Consider the following 16,084-nt stretch of genomic DNA (forward strand, 5'->3'; position numbering starts at 1 on the left):
TATGCATTGCACTCCTGCCACACGATTGGCTGATTAGATAATTGCATAAATAAGTTGGTGTACAGGGGTTCCTAATAAAGTGCTTAGTGAGTCTATATTTAACCCCTTAAGTAAGGTTTTTTCGCATACATTCCTTTTTTCAGAACAAAATTTTTGATCGCTATGGATATACATTTGAAAGTGTTAAATCTCTATAATCTATTTTAAGATGTCAATGCTTTAGCGACAGCAGTTCCTTATTTTGTAACATGCGGGTGGTAAAACAAGTGTAGGGGGACCTCACCTTCTCTGCATTTTGGAAATTCACATACTACAAGAAATAAGGTAATGTCTTTTTCACAACAATGTCCAGCAGACCAAATGCCTAATAGTTTCTCATCATAAAGATGTACTAACTCAGAGAAACATTGATAGAATTGTCCATTGCTGTCCGTTTCACTGTCGTATACTTCTACAAAAGTACATAGAAATTCTATTATCTATGTTTTGTATAGACTTTCTCGAACTCGATGAGCCCCTGTACAACTGTCTCTGACCAGTATGTGTCACAGAGAAAATGTGCTACCCCCATCCTTGTGCAAGAAAATTCTGTATAATTTCAGCTCATCAAAGAACCGACCACGTGCATGTTATCAAAGTGAAGACTAAAAAGCCAATGACATTACATTTCCAACGGTATATATTTTCTTAGGCTTGCATAGAACAACACAGAATTTTTTCGACTGCATGAGAAAATTGTAGCATTTTTCAATAAGCATGTGGAGTCATTTTATGCATGTTGCACTTCGGAAAAATATTTATTTTGTGATGCCTACATCTAAATAGAGGACTTCCACTCGAGGAGTTCCAATGACTCTCTCATCTGAGAGAATATTTTAAAATGAAAGAACAAAGTCTCAGGCATATATTTTGTATTCATTTCATTTTCATATCTTGTTTCAGTACAGACTTATAGGCATTTAAATTTTGAGTGTGAGCACGTGACATGTTGCCCCATGAGCGGGTAAGTTGTCCCAAACTGCCATGTTTGCTAATGTTATCAATGTAAACAATGTTAGCTTAAAGCAGGACACTAGCTAAAGTGTAACAAGACACACTATTCTCTCCTCTAACAAGTGCAAATGTATAATTGTTAAGATTTTTAACTAGAAGAAGATTATTACAAAACATATCAAGTTGATATTTTTTACTTTTCAATGTGAAAAATGGGAAATATGTGCTCACCTCACTTTACAGTGTGCTCTGGTTTTTTCCCAGACAGGATATGACATCAGACCATATAGAGGCACAAAACTAGTATTCCACTTTTACGCAGCGCCCTCTGGTTGTGAAAATATTAACAGTGTGACAACTTACCCATGTGACAACAAGCCCCGGTCTCCCCTAATACTTGGAAAGACTCCACAAATGGTTACCTTTCAGAAAACACCAGGTTTATGCCTATAGTCAAAAGGGTTCAAGAATAGACATTTTATTTGGGGTATGTCATACTTAAGGTGGTACTTGTCTCATCAACCCAACAAAATGTTTTTTGTCTTGAGTGGGTTCATAAATTTATTCTCTTTGTCGGATTATATCAGCTTTTGCCACTAATTATAGCTCTTCTCTCCTTCAAAACAGCCGTCTTCAACACCGTACAGTAACCTATTCTATTAAAAATTAATTGTGGTCTAAGTTGACGGCATACACGGCTAATAGGCTGTATTTCCCTGTATGAATAGGAAATGTAGGCAGTTGTTCCTCTCGTTACTTACAAAATGTATATCAGAAATGTCGGAACAGTGTCTAATATTAATACAAGTATCCTGCGTTATATCATTAGTAGGCCTACGGCCGTTTAAACCGATAATGGGACAAACTTGTCCTACCCAGTGTTCGTTCTCAGTAGCCTACTGCTCACAGCTGAATGTCAGTCCGGACTCAGTCTGAGCTGCCTGCACCGCCCCTTTCCACTGGGAATGATAGGTCGTTTACATTGCATCTACTGAGCAACAGGCAAGTCAAGGCGCGGTACTCCAAGAAATCACTTTCCAACTAGTCTGTTTGTAGCAGTTTTCTTTGATACCTATAGAGCGTAATTATATCTGGCTGAAGTTTACGCAACCTTATGCAAAACGACTGACGAACTATAATTTCATACTTACGGAGAAAAGGTACAAGCGAAAGTTAGGCATCATCGTGTCAAAAAACCCAAGCTTCAGTGAAAGGATACGATCGACTTCCTGGTGAGAAACAGTCGAGCTAGCTGGTTGCTGGCTAGCTTATACAGTATGTTGCATACCTACTGTAGCAGTTACTTTCTAGTTTATCTTCATTTTAAACATGTTACTCAAACAAAACATTTCAGTAATTGCACTTGTATATGGGTGTTTGGATGTAGCTTTAGACTAAATTATAATTACAGTACAGACTGTAAGGCTAGGCTACTAACTTATGATTTGTAATATAATTGTAACTTAGCCAACGTTAGCTGGCTGGCCATCTGCATCTGACTCAAGTCAAAATAAAGTTTAACTTGGTGTTGACAGAACCTGGCTCGTTAACATTGGACAATTAGCTAAAAAGTGGGAGTCACATGTATCTATCTAGTCTAGTCTAATTTGTTTTAAAATACACTGGCGAATGTTCAACATTTGTTTGCGAGACTAATTAGACCTGATATCTAAAATCCTAAACTACAAATGTTTAGCTATTTAGGCTGGCAAAGTTCGTAAGTAACGTTAAGCTAATGTTAACTTATTAATTGGCCTTGACAACACATTATTTTGTTGTTATAATAAATACCTGGCTTTTTGAAACCTGGCTTTCAAAATACAATCACTATGTCAACGAAAATTATAAGGTTAGATTTTGTAGCTAGCTCACCTTTGCGCGCTAGAATATGCGACTAACAATGCTAACTAACTTGTGTGAAGTCAGACTTAAAAGTCGGCTAAAGTCAAGTCTAAAATTGAGTGTTCGATTGTCATGAATGGGTAGCTAATTTAACGTAATCTGTCTTCCTAGCTAGCTAAATGTGTTTCATTTAATTAGGAGAAATGGACCAACTGTAGATAAGTTATCAGTTGCTAGCTGAGAGATGTTGGGGCATCATTTAAGCCTTTAAAACTTTAAATAATTTAAACACAGCATAGCTATGGACTTAAGCAATTTATTTGGCACAACTACCTATGTCAAATGATGGCTTGTTGACGAGCTTTGCTGGGAAGATAATTTGTTCAGTAATTTAGGCCCCATTATTTTACTTTGAGAAATCATATGTCAAACCATCTTCCATATCACAGGATGTTTTTGGGTTTGAGAATGAAGTGAAGTTGGCTTCTTGTAACAAATGTGGAGTGACGATGCAGATACTGTAGCTTAACCCTAGAATGCACAACATGGGTCCAAATGTACCCGGCGAGTTTCTTTTTGCTGTATTATTTTAATAAAAGAATTGTATCATTCAGGATGCTGGGACATCCTAAATGTATTTTTATTTTTATGATCAAGTACCATTATTTAAATTTTGAAGTTTTTAGATTTAGAATTAAAAGTGTTTTTGTATGAGTACCCCTAGAACACACGACATGGGTCCACATGCACCTGTGTTCATTTCCCGTGGAATTTGATGCATAGTTGAGGGTCTCTTCGTTACCTCTTTTTAATGGATGAATCTACTCATTTGATATTCAAGGTATTCATTAATTATCTTGTTTCACAACTCATAATATATGTTTTTCCTTCCTTCCTTCCTATTTGTATTAGGCCCCCTAAATTTGACAACATGGGTTATAAAGGACCCATATGCATTTCATATAAGTAATGAATACCTTGAATATCAAATTAGTTAATTAATTAATTAAAAAGAGGGTACAAAGAGACCCTTACCTATGCATCAAATTTCATAGGAAATCAATATGGGTCCATTTGGACCCAAGTTGTACGTTCTAGGGGGTTTTCAATATGTTGTGCATTCTATAGATAATCGCATGCTATAAAACGACTTGGCTAATCTTGTCAGCAAAATCTGAGCGACAGAATTAAGTTAGGTTAAGTTAAGTTAGTATACATTATTTTACCATTGCAATGAAACAGGACAGGCTATGTGTTACTCACTTCGATATTGGATTCTGAAGAAATGCCTCTGGCTGTTTCCTGGATTTTTGTGCTGTGCCGTCAAACTATGATTTAAAGCTTTTTGGCATGGAGGTCTTTTTAGGTTACATGTGTTGGTACAAGACATCCTTGGCTTTCAAGCCAAACATCCTACGTCATGTCAAGTCTTCACGAGTCTACTTGTCCCACAGATGGATTTTCTTTTGAAACTCACCATTAACATTCAGGCTTGACAGTGTTATCTTTGACATAAGTAAATATCCGGACTCCACAATGGGTGGCTTGCAATTCCTTGGTATTATTTCATGTAACCCAGATAATTTTGGCAATGAACTGGCCAAGAAATGAATGCTGACGTTTCAGACAGTGATACTGTATCAGTTCCTGCTGACTCATTAAACAAGCAAACAGAATGGCAGAGCGCCTGAAAGAGAACAATCTGGATTGTCTTCATGAGGATATAGATTTCATGTCAACTGTCTTGCAGCCACGTTCTTTGTTTTCACAGATTGATTTCAACATGTATTGAAATCCCACAAATGTAACTTTCCACTCTGTGAGCAGCAGTGAGGTACTGGTCACAGAACTTCATGACCTGGTTTGCAGGTACACAATTTGATTGGCAGCTCACTGCGACTTCACATTATGGCTCAGTAATCACTCTGAGCGTAGGTGATTGAGCATTCAATTGTAGTGGCACACATGAAAAGCACTTGGAGGCTTCTTCAGGCAGTGTGTAGAACATTCGAGGTCTGGCTTTTGATGATATCGTGATTGACAGCCACCGGAGGGAGAAATAGTGCGTGGTTAAGGATGATACATGCATATTTGCAATTATTCAAGATGATAACATCACAATTGATTCCATGACAATATGAATACTCTACCTACAAATAAAGGCTTCATATAAATATGATGCATACGGAGAACAGTAAATAATATTGATTCAAATAATAATATGGGGATGTGGCTGTGTTGCAGTGCTATTGCGGTGGTTGGGTTTGTCACAGTGGTGGCAAGAGGCAGAATTGGTGATTTTGGAGAAAATATGACTGCACAGACTCAGGGATACAATTCAGGGTTAGATCCTGGGTGGATCCTGTTTCTTATAACCCCTTATGGGTGGATGCGGCCTGCGTGTTTCATCTCCCTGAAAAGATGGATGTGACCTGCACGTTACATCTCTCTTAACAGATGGATGCGATATGCCATATGATCATATGTTTTTCAAGACACATGACTGTTGAAATTGTGATTTCTAGGCCTTTCTATGGGTTTTCTATAGGATGCCTTAGTCCATAATGGGTTAAAGTCATTTTAATGTAACATGCTTTCATTGAATGCTGCATCTACATTATAGTGCTTAACTACGAATGGTTGACTTGGTATTCTCTTTGACGGCAACATTAAGACTCCGCCTCTTTATGTGTTGGCACTGTGGACTTCCAAATACAAAAAATACGAACCCATAATTAAACAAAATACCAAATATAAAAATATAACCATCGCTCCGTGCTGTAATGACAAAGTGCAGTGGTACAATTGGGCAGCTCTGAAAAAGTGAGCATCCCCTCGTAGGGATGGAAAAACAAGAGTAAAACCTCTGCAGTCACATTTTCAGCAGTACAATAAGTACCATATGAAATAAGTCACAACAGGTGAACATTACCTATACATTACAATAGGGAATCCGTTCTTGTGGGTGAACACTGCATGTTTTTATGAGGATCCTTAGGCCCTGCCTCTTGATTAACCAGCTACTTCCTTTCATCATGCCCGGTCTTCCAGTTAATCGGGAACTAATAGTTAAGTCCTTGCATTTTTAGAAATCTGAAACAACACAGCACTTATGTCAGCATAGAAGAGGCTATGGAACAAAGTTGATAGTAATTGATGATAATGTGATTACCTAATTGTGCCTAAAATACTGTCTGTTGTTCCCCATGAAATATTAATGATTACAGTGCAGTGCTGTAGTTTAAGCCTCTGCCAGTTCAAATTATTCATTATCATTTTTTAAATCAGGTTTCCTCAGTGATCCGGGAGCTTTCAAGAAGGTAGGAGAGCAATGCTTAATTCCATGAAATAGAATAAACTTAGTTTAGGCCTCGATAATGAAATCAACAAAGAGGCCTGTTTTAGCCATATGTTACTGTGCGCAATCTTTTGATTTCTCTTAACTGCCTCACTACATTTCAAAGCCAGGAATAGAAGTATTTTTTTGGCATGTGGTTATTTGTCTCAAAATTTCACTGCAGAATTATTGTGGTCCCTGAAGTAAGCCTTCAAGAACGTTATTGCGTATCAAAGTGCAGCTTTTTACAAAACAACTTGTAATTTCCTGTCTCTTGAGATGGGTGGTATGTTGGTCTATTTGGTTTTTTAACAGTTCATTCATTTGGATCTGTGGAATATACTCTATTCAATGAAATGTTTCTATAGTTCATACATAGCTATGACATTAGCATTGGCTCCAAGATTGTGTTGGGTAGGCCGACTTGAGGTTTTTCTTTGAATACTTAATCTTTATGTTTATAAGCCCCCTGGTTAGTGTGTAGTTGTAGAAAATGTTTTTATTTAGTTTTTTTCAAATAGTCAAGCATTCACTTGTTAATATGGAACTGGCATATCAGACTTAGTGGTCATTGACCCAAGTATACATATACATAGCAAATGTAGCCCACTTGTTTTGCTAATGTATTTTGAGGGACCATAAGGAGTTGCAGTACTCTGGGTTTGCTTATCAATGGTCAAAAACTTGTGGATTTGTGCCCTAAGTTAAATAGTGTTGGCAATTCAAAACCGTGAATTTAATGACATTCTTTGTCATTTTGTCCTCTTTTCCTTATATGGGCAAGCCCCAAATCCTCCTGAGATTTATTTAAATTTTTGTGGCTCAATTATAATTCAAACCGTAACCGGAACACCGCGGCCACGACCGTGGCGTGAGATGAAAGCATAACGGTTCAGCCCTTACGGCTCATTTAATGCTTTTTGAGGGAACTGGGAAGAAAAAAAACAAAAAAAACATGGATTTTTATTTTTAAAGACTTCGCCTGAATACCCTGCCACGGGCCGTAATGCTTCTTCGAGACGCAGCGGCGTTTATGGGAAGCGTAGCCCATTTGGCCTGTGGCCTGGCGTGGTGAAAAATCCCCAGCCATCGGGTCTGCCTGTTTGAGGCTCTCGGTCCCTGAGTCCCCGGGAAACAGCAGCCAGTTGGATGCGGTTGGGAAGCAGACCCGTTTCTCTCTTCCTCCTTTTTCTTCTTCTTTTCAGAAGTCGTGCCAAGACAGACTCAGCGACCTTTGCCAGCGCGGCTGTGGGCAGCGAATGAAAGCGTTTCGGCTGAGGTCTGAAGCAGTGCCTGGAAGCCAGCGGGGTCTTTAGCTGTGCGTGAAGGTCCTGGAGCTCCAGCTCTCCGCGTTCCTCCGGGTCTTCACATGGGCTTGCGTGGAAGAGCGTGGGGCGGGGTTGGGGGCGGAGGGGGAGAGGGAGAGGGCGGTCGCGCTCTGCTACCACAGGCCCGCTGGACTGGCGGCAGATGTACTGACGGTTTAACTGGAGATGCTTTGCAATACACGCTCGCCCGGAATGCCTCACACTGTAAACAGAGTCCGCCGTCTAAAACGCACTCACTGCATTCCGCGACGCTTAGAAATTGTGCATCTCGAAGTCACACATTCGGAAATGACAGATGGTGCGGGGCCAGCTTCTCCATAAAACCCCCAGATCAAAGTAGGTGCTTTTCTTTAAACAAGGATTGTCAGTCACATCATTATTTTTGTTTTTCTTTTTGTTTCCCTCCCTTCTCGCCTCCCCCTGTCATTCAAGGTAAGGTAATGCAGTCATTTATGTCGAAAACAGGAGAAAAGGTAATAGGAACCTAATTAATATCAATATTAAAACAATGGGCTGCAGCAGGATGTGAATAATTAATTGTTCTCATTCCAAGCGAGCTTACACGTTGGCGTTTTTCTAATGAATGGTTGTTCTAGTCATTAATTAGCTGGTAGTCTTCTCATTCCCGTTCACCTTAATTGTCCTGCCTTATTTGTGAAATGGTTCCCTTTCGCTCACGGTTTGTTTGTACTCGGTTTTTTTAGTTTTCTGTACACTAGGTGACGGAGTCTGAGCGGGAGCTGAAGTTTGCGCCCGTCTTGATCGGACATGACTCGCTCCTCCTGACCTCGAGCATGCCCGCACTGCCATTTCACAACCGTCACCGGTGGGCATGTTGGAGGCTGCCATTTCAGTTCTGCACTGCTTTCACAATGCCGGTCTGCAGTCTGCACCTCTCTGGAAGCATTTGTTGTCTTCAGGGCTGAATGTTTTTTTCCCCACAAGCTCCAGAGAACACCTTATTCATCATTTCCATTTTTTTTCGTTCCTGTCTTTTCTTTCCCAGTCTCTGAGTGAATGTTTTTGTCTCTTGAGCAAAAATAGAAAATAATATGTCATGTAGTAGGTAAACATTTTTACAGATTGTAGACACTGCAGTATGGTTTCAGGTTGAAAGACATGGACTGGTTGAACCGAACCAATAAATATTTAAAATGGAATTTCTATCTGCTTTTAGGTTTCAAACGCAGTGACGAAGAGGTTGTATGCTTGTATCTTTGGGATGATTGTCATGATGTCAGAGGCCTCCTTCTAGTTCTAGCTCTGAAATAAATGTCAATTTCGGGGAATGCCTCAGTTGAAATGGTAGTGGTGGAAAATGTGACCTGCCGCACACGGAAGAACAGGAAACTCTGGCTGCTTCTTGCCTCCTGAAACAATTATGGCCTGTGTCTGGGACTTACGCATGGAGAACCACACAACGTTTGCATTTAAAGAGAAAATGATTTCTGCAGGAAAAGGATTGAATATTCAGGTTGCACAAGCAGCGCTGTTTACTCAAACGAAGGAGCGATATCTCGCATGGTTTAAAAGCTGTTTGGACTATACATGAGAAGGGTGTAAATGTGAAGTAAATGTTTAATTTCCAATTTTTAACCCAACTTGAAAAGCCTTAAATGTATGAGTAGGCTTTGCATTTTTTGTTTTCACTTCATTGCGTCAGCGAACTCAAACAATCCCCTCCCCCCCCCCCCTCTTTCCTGGACAGTGATGCCACCAATAGTGTGCTACCTTGTGGGGCTGCAAGCCACAGTCTGCTCTGACATCGTCAGGATTTCATGTGAAGTTGTGGGGTATATCCACCCACAATATATCGTATAACAGGGACTTACCAGGACAGGTTGTCCAGCAGGCTCAAAGCTTTCATCTTTCTTGCATACCTAGTGTGGAAAAAACGAGTGGCATTACTTGCACTGCTCTGACACTGAGCTCTACCAGTAAACCACACTGTATGTGTACCCCAGCTTGTATTCTCTGTGAAAGAAATGTCAAAAATGTATGCTGGTGCTTGCCAGGGACTGCTGTATGTTGGAGTATGGATAGAATGCTGGATGCTGTGTTCAAAGCTCGACAGTCCCAGGTAGACCTTTTCACTATTAACTAGATGTGTACTGTATGTTTAAGTATTTAGATGATTCAGGTGAGCGAGTTCAAAAGGAATCGTGAACACCATCGTATAGCCAGAATTAAATTTTTCATTACGTTTCTTTGCTTCGCATCCACAGCAAAGAAGCCTTTTTGTGGTCTGCAGCCGGTTTTGTTGGCGAGAGCCGTGCCCTTGGGGTGGCTATTACCACAAATAAAATAACTAATTTTGCCTGCCCTCTTTCACCCTTGCATTGTCGCATCCCATTGTAGGGAAAGAGATTAAAGCAAACTGGCAGTCAAAAGCATGACTGAAAGAAAATTCCGGAGCCTGTTTGTGTACATGGTGCAATCATGAGCAACCTCGCCTGTTCAGCCTGGTTTCCCTGCAGTGTGCCTGGCTTTTTCACCAAGTGTTTCCCTTGAACCGGAAAATAATATAGGTGGGATTGAGTTGGGTTGGCTCCAGGTCTACCAATTAGTGTTAAAAATAACCAAGACTGTTATTCTTAGTCTGGTGCTAGTATCGACCGCTTTAGCGTCTCCCTGGTCATCCCTTTTCAGAGCAGTTTGGCACAGTGATGGATTCTGCCGTTTTGGGCCCTGTCTGCTAACAGCCTCCCTACTGCTCACGAGGCTGGCGAATTCAAGCCGGCAAATAAAAAAAGAAGAAAAAAAAGGAACAGTTTTTATATTGTGTGCCATTGCTACATTTTGATGTGGTCTTTTTCTATTAAACCTCAGTTCAGCAGCTGTGAATAGGAAATGTGTGCAATTAAAGGTGACATTTTTACAAACGCATGCTTTTGCTCCCATCATTCATCAATTACTGACGGATTTCTGGTCATCCTTAACGGCCCAGTTTTATTTTAAATTATTTGAGATACCGGGGAGGGTGAAATATAGCCGTTTTAATTCAAGCGGAGAGGCTCTGGATTTTTGCTCGAGTTCCTGCGCATGGCTGTTAGTTCGTTAAGGGTGAAGCTGCTTCTCCCGGCTTGGCAGGTATCTTCACAGCAGTGGTTGGCAGCCCCCAGCACGCCACATTTTACACAATTTATTCTGCCACACTGCGTTGACACCACCGAACAGCTCCCAGTCAACCGAGAAGCTCTTAATCACGGGCGGAAAAACGAGCAGGCCTCAGTCTTTAAGCGCCGCGTTCCAGCGTCTTGAAATGGCGTAGGTCAAGTTAGCTTTTCATACACGAAAAAAAAAAAACATGCACAAAAAAAAGGCTTATTGAAGTCATCGGTGTTATGTAGCAGCATGTAGTTGGAACTGGTTGATATTTTCCCTGTAAAGCACGTGCAGCTCAAAAAGGCTTCTCAGCCCTAGGTACTGAATTGTATTAAGGTGTGGCAAAAACTTGTTGTTTTAAGGATCCAATAATTATTTCCAATAATAGTTAGCTGATAACAGGCTTACATTTTATCAGTGTGAGGCCGCAGACTCCCCCCCCCCCCCCCGAAAGGAGAGCATGGAGAGGGAAGAGAAGGAGACACGTGTTGGCTTATTAGTCGCATGGAGTGAAGCGGTGGAGAGAGGAAGTGATGAGGCAAAAATAACTTTCACGGAGAGGGGAGTGCAGGAGAGAGAGGTGCGTTTGTCATCCGCCGAAGGCCGCCAGCTCTGTGCTGAATTCTGTCGGAGCTCACGCCGGCGTGATGCTCAGGTTAGCTGAAAGGCTGGTTGCAGGAACCGCGCGTGGTCTGGTTCCGCGGTCGGTTATTGAGCCCCGACTGTGCCGGGGCCGGCTATAGCCGACAGCCCTGCAGGGCAGTGAGTAACAGCCTGTCGCCCGATAACTGCATCACTGAGGCAGGGAGGGCTTCTGTCAACAGCTCAGCCCTGTCCCTTTCACCCGCAGAAACACCAACCATTATCCTGCACCAGTACTTCTTGACAAGTTTGTATCCATGGCAGCAATTTCGCGTTTATTAATTAATCAGCAGATCGATCAGTTCAGTCGAACAGTGCCTTCACAGCTGTTCAATTAGCTGGCTGTCGAGTTAAAATCGCTCCTTTGAAAAGCAGCGGCAGCTGTAATGTCATTCTAACCCAGACTGTAATCAGTTAGATTAGAGTATTTATGGGAGTCCAAGACGGGACTAATGAACCGTATTTTTATGTATTTCTACCGTTTTGCTGGAGTTTCTCTTGAAAATTATCTTTTTATTTTGTCTTCTCATTCTGGGTAGCATCAGTCACCTTGCCAAGGTGTGTCAGCAATCGGTTACCCTCCCATTCGATGTGAATGCTGTTTGTCTAATCCGTATTTGGCATCTCAGATATTGGCAGACCAATTACTTATGTGCTTGTTGAGATTACATACTTTTAGCTTTATAAATTGGTTCTTTCTAATTAGGCCATTTTATACGAGGCAATGGATCTCGTAGTCTCTTAGAGTCATAACTTGTGATCATGATGGTCCCCGTGGCAAAATCAGTGATTAAAATTAATTGGATTCAGTGGTCCTATTAACTTTCAAGTAATTTACCAACCGCCTATCACTTGGACTTTGCAGTTCAAAGGCAATGAGGATAGACTGATCAGTTAATGACTAGTCTTTGATAAAAGAAGGTCCCCTGCTTCTTGTAATCATGGACACTCTTCCACTGTGGTTTGAGGCTCAAAGGTATGTTTGATTCCTCAGATTGCTGAAGAACAACTGAAAACGGAAAAGCGCTTTATGACGGAATCAAAAGGTTAGGCCAGTAATGAAGTGGCTGATCACCACACCTTGATTGGCATTCCCAAATCCTGATTTCTGGTGAAGCCATGAAATTTGACTTTACTCAGCCTGTTTTGAGCCATTATAAAGCCTTGTCCTTTGGATCACATTCAGAGATCTTTTTTTAATTTATTTTTTTATCACCCAATTGGAAAATAATGAATGCAGAAAGCAAGGATAAAGGATCTGACTCATCCTCTTTTGACATACAGTGCTGTCAAAAAGTATTTTCCCCTTTCCGGATTTTCCTCCATTATTGCATATTTGTCACACTGAATTGTTTCAGATCATTAGACAAAGGTAACCTGAATGGCCGCATAAAAAACTGTTTTTCTCAAATTACTTTTCCGTTTATTTAATGAAATGAGTTTTCACACACCCAAATCACTCCAGGGAAAAGGTGAATGCCCCCTTAATGACCCGCTGAAACGGAAGTTAGAGCATCTTTCAGTGTGGCTTATTAGTCACACTGAAAGTCAAAGTCAAAGGATGCGTGCTGCTGTGTGAAAATGATATTGATTGGCGAGGAACTAAAAATTGATTGACATTTGATCGACACTTGTACACAATGACATATAAGCTTGTAAAATAGTGTTTTCTAGGAAGTGGATGGGGGAAAGAAATTGGTGTAAAAACACACAAGTATTACAATTTCATATATATTTTTAAATATATACTTTGAGACATGTTCGTATGGTTATGAAGAATTGACGAAATTGAGGAAAAAGTTAATTTTGATTTCAGCGTGTCTTTAATCTCAATAACTAGGTTAATAACCTTTAGCCTCAAGAATTGCAACCAAACCCTTCTTATTATTTGCTATCAATCGTTCACATCCCAATGGCGGAATTTTAACCCACTTTTAATTTTGACAAATAGTTAGGTTTTTGAGCATGAATTGCTAATTTCAGGTCCTGAAAGATAGTTTTTCATGGCGCTATGGAAGCAGGGGCTGTCTAACTGTAGTCCTGTCTTTAGTTTGTACTGCATGCTATTGGCTCTTACTGTAGGTAAGAGGGCATTCCAGAGGTCAGATCTGGGTCAGGCCGGGTCTCTGCTGTAAAGTCAGGATTGAGACACGTTTGGACTTTCCATGAAATTTCACACCACAGAAATGAAGCCGGAGGGACCAGACTTGACCTTTTCCTGAGGAGAAAAAAAAAAACAAGCGCTAATTAGGATTGTGCAGAATTTGCACATGCAGTGGTCGCCATGGCACCCACCCCTTTGCAAAACAATATCAGAGATTGTCTTGCAAGACTTAAATCCTTTTAGTCTGTTTCATCACGTCTCCTGTTTTTTGGTTCAGTCTCCCTCTATATCCTGAGACATTGTGGCCCGACTGCAGTACTAAACACAACACGACACATATTTCTGGCTGAGAAGTTGGTGAATAAAGTTTTTGCAAAGGCGTTCTTTTTGAATATGGCCCAGGGCTTGCAGTGACTGTTTTTGTGTTTACGCTTAATTGCATCCTTAATTAATTGTGTAAAGGAGAGTGAACCTCCGTGCTCAGTGAGTTGTAGGTGCAAATGCTGAAATGTGGAGGTTCTTCGTCACACAGACCGGTCCAGAAGGAAGCAGGTGATCCAGGTCTTTATCTTGAGATAAATCCTGAGAGCTGTAGCTGGGCTATTCGTGTTACTGGGAGCCCTTTCCCAGTCAATTTTTAGCTCCCAGTCAAGTTTTGTCCTTTTTCTTATTGTCTTTAATATTCTTATTCTACTTTTTTTATTTTAGCTGTCAAAGTTTTAGCCAGATTTACTGCGTTTCCTGCTACTTAAGACATGTCAACATTTGTATTTATTCATTTGTAGAATCACTGATTTTCACTGTTTTAATTGTCTTGCATTTACATAATTAATATCTGAATACTTATGCTCCAGGTGGGAAGAATACAATGTAAGAAAAAATTATAGATTTTTAGGTTTAATGTATTAAACTGTCTTAATCGTCAGGGTCACTGGTGAAATGCAGAGGTAAAAAAAAAACCTAAATTTAGTTAATATATGCTGTAATGTATGAACAATATTCGGGGGGTGTAAAAAAAAAAAATAAATAAGACTGAAATGTAACTAATGTATGCAGCAATATCTTTATAATATCATAGGCTACTGTAAGAAGGTTGTTGTGCCATAGCTCATTATTTCATTGGCTTCATTCAGGTTTGTGTTCTGGGGGTTTTGATTAGTTTGACAAATTCGTTCTCCCTTCACACTGTAACAGAGACAGGCAATTGAGAATTTTTATTTTATTCCTATATCTGCATGGCATCAGAATAACCCTTTTATGAGTTCTTATTTTCATACGCCTCCCTACAGCGGAGGATAGCATTCCGGCTCCACAGTGACATTGGTGTGACAGCACCCATGCTGGAGACGGGATTCTTAAAATGCTAATGCCTGCACGTGCTGTTGCTATTTGTGTATAGTACAGCCCTGCATTTGCTGCCCGATGCACTGTCATAGCAGTCACATTTATTTTCTTGTGTGTGTGTGTGTGTGTGTGTGTGTGTGTTAGGTACTTATTTTTAGATTAAAGTATGTTTGTTTTCCATCGCTTTCAGCGTCCCATATTCCCTTGAGTGGGGATAGAGGAATTCCTGTTAGTTACCAGATTTTGCTCTCTTTGTTACACGTATTTCTGAATTTGGGTGCAGTTTGAAGAGGTTCCTTCATTAGTACAAGCAGTTTTATTTCAGGTGTATAGCCAGGGTCTACAACCCTGATCTTGGAGAGCCAATTTCACGTTCATTTTGAAATGACAACCAGGAAACCGTTATTTGATCAATGAAGTACTCAATTACAATGAAAGCCAGTAGATATCCAAGACCATTATTGGGGACCCCCTAGCACCACCTGTCTTAAAAGTGCTCAGTTGCAATGTAAATGGTAAATGGTTGGCATTTATATAGCGCCTTTATCCAAAGTGCTGTACAATTAATGCTTCTCATTCACCCATTCATACACACACTCACACACCAACGGCGAATGTCTGCCATGCAAGGCACAGGGACACTTCAACACAGCCCGAGCGGGGGATCGAACCGGCAACCCTCCGACTGCCAGACGACTGCTCTTACTGCCTGAGTTAGGTCGCCCAATGTCGTTGAAAACTGTGCTTGCACTATGGGAAATGTAGTTCATTGAGAAACCGGTTCTGTTTTGACAGAAGTTAAAGGGATCAAGCTCCTGTTGCCATGGATATCCAGCCACCAGGCCAGCAGGCAGCAGTTCAAGTCTTCCAGCCACAGGTAAGAGCGGGAAAGCCTTGGCCTTTATTAAATCTCTACCACAATACACACTGACCTTCATTTTATTGCACATAACAAATTTAAATGGTTTGTTTTCTTGTTTTTAAGTTGACAGTCGTTGAAATTATCCAAGTGCTTACTGTGCAACGGAAGGGTAAAGAATGAAAAATGAAGAGCAAAAAAACTATTTCAAGTGAGCATTGTGTTTGAAGCAAAGAGATGAACAGTAAAGGCCAATAGGGTCAAAATGCTCATCGTGTTTACCAGAGTTTTACTCACCAGGTTTATTTTTTTGCTCTGCAGTTTTTTTTGTTTTTTTCTCTTTCCTTGTTTTTCCGTGTTTAAACACTGCCTCTTTCAGCCGACCCATAGAGACAGTAGTTTACACAGTACTGAATTTCCCCACACTAGTATGCTATCTAGATGTTCACAGACCGTATATAGGGGATATTGCTCATCCTGTATTCATTCTGAATTTTACACGGGGAGGGAAGGAGGAGGGGAATTGGCGC

General features: G+C 40.6%; 1 protein-coding gene across 1 annotated transcript in view; it reads left to right on the forward strand.

Annotated features, from left to right (window-relative positions):
• The first annotated feature begins 1,975 nt into the window (after nt 1-1,975).
• LOC133129752 (serine/threonine-protein kinase Nek7-like) overlaps nt 1,976-16,084 on the forward strand; it is a 53,888-nt gene continuing 39,779 nt past the window's right edge. Inside the window, exons 1-2 of the mRNA XM_061244027.1 lie at nt 1,976-2,225; nt 15,491-15,572. Coding sequence (XP_061100011.1) covers nt 15,519-15,572 — 54 coding nt within the window. The 5' untranslated portion in view covers nt 1,976-2,225; nt 15,491-15,518. The remainder of the gene's footprint in view (nt 2,226-15,490; nt 15,573-16,084) is intronic.

This window comes from Conger conger, chromosome 5 (genome assembly GCF_963514075.1).
Source record: "Conger conger chromosome 5, fConCon1.1, whole genome shotgun sequence".
Taxonomy (NCBI): Eukaryota; Metazoa; Chordata; class Actinopteri; order Anguilliformes; family Congridae; genus Conger; species Conger conger.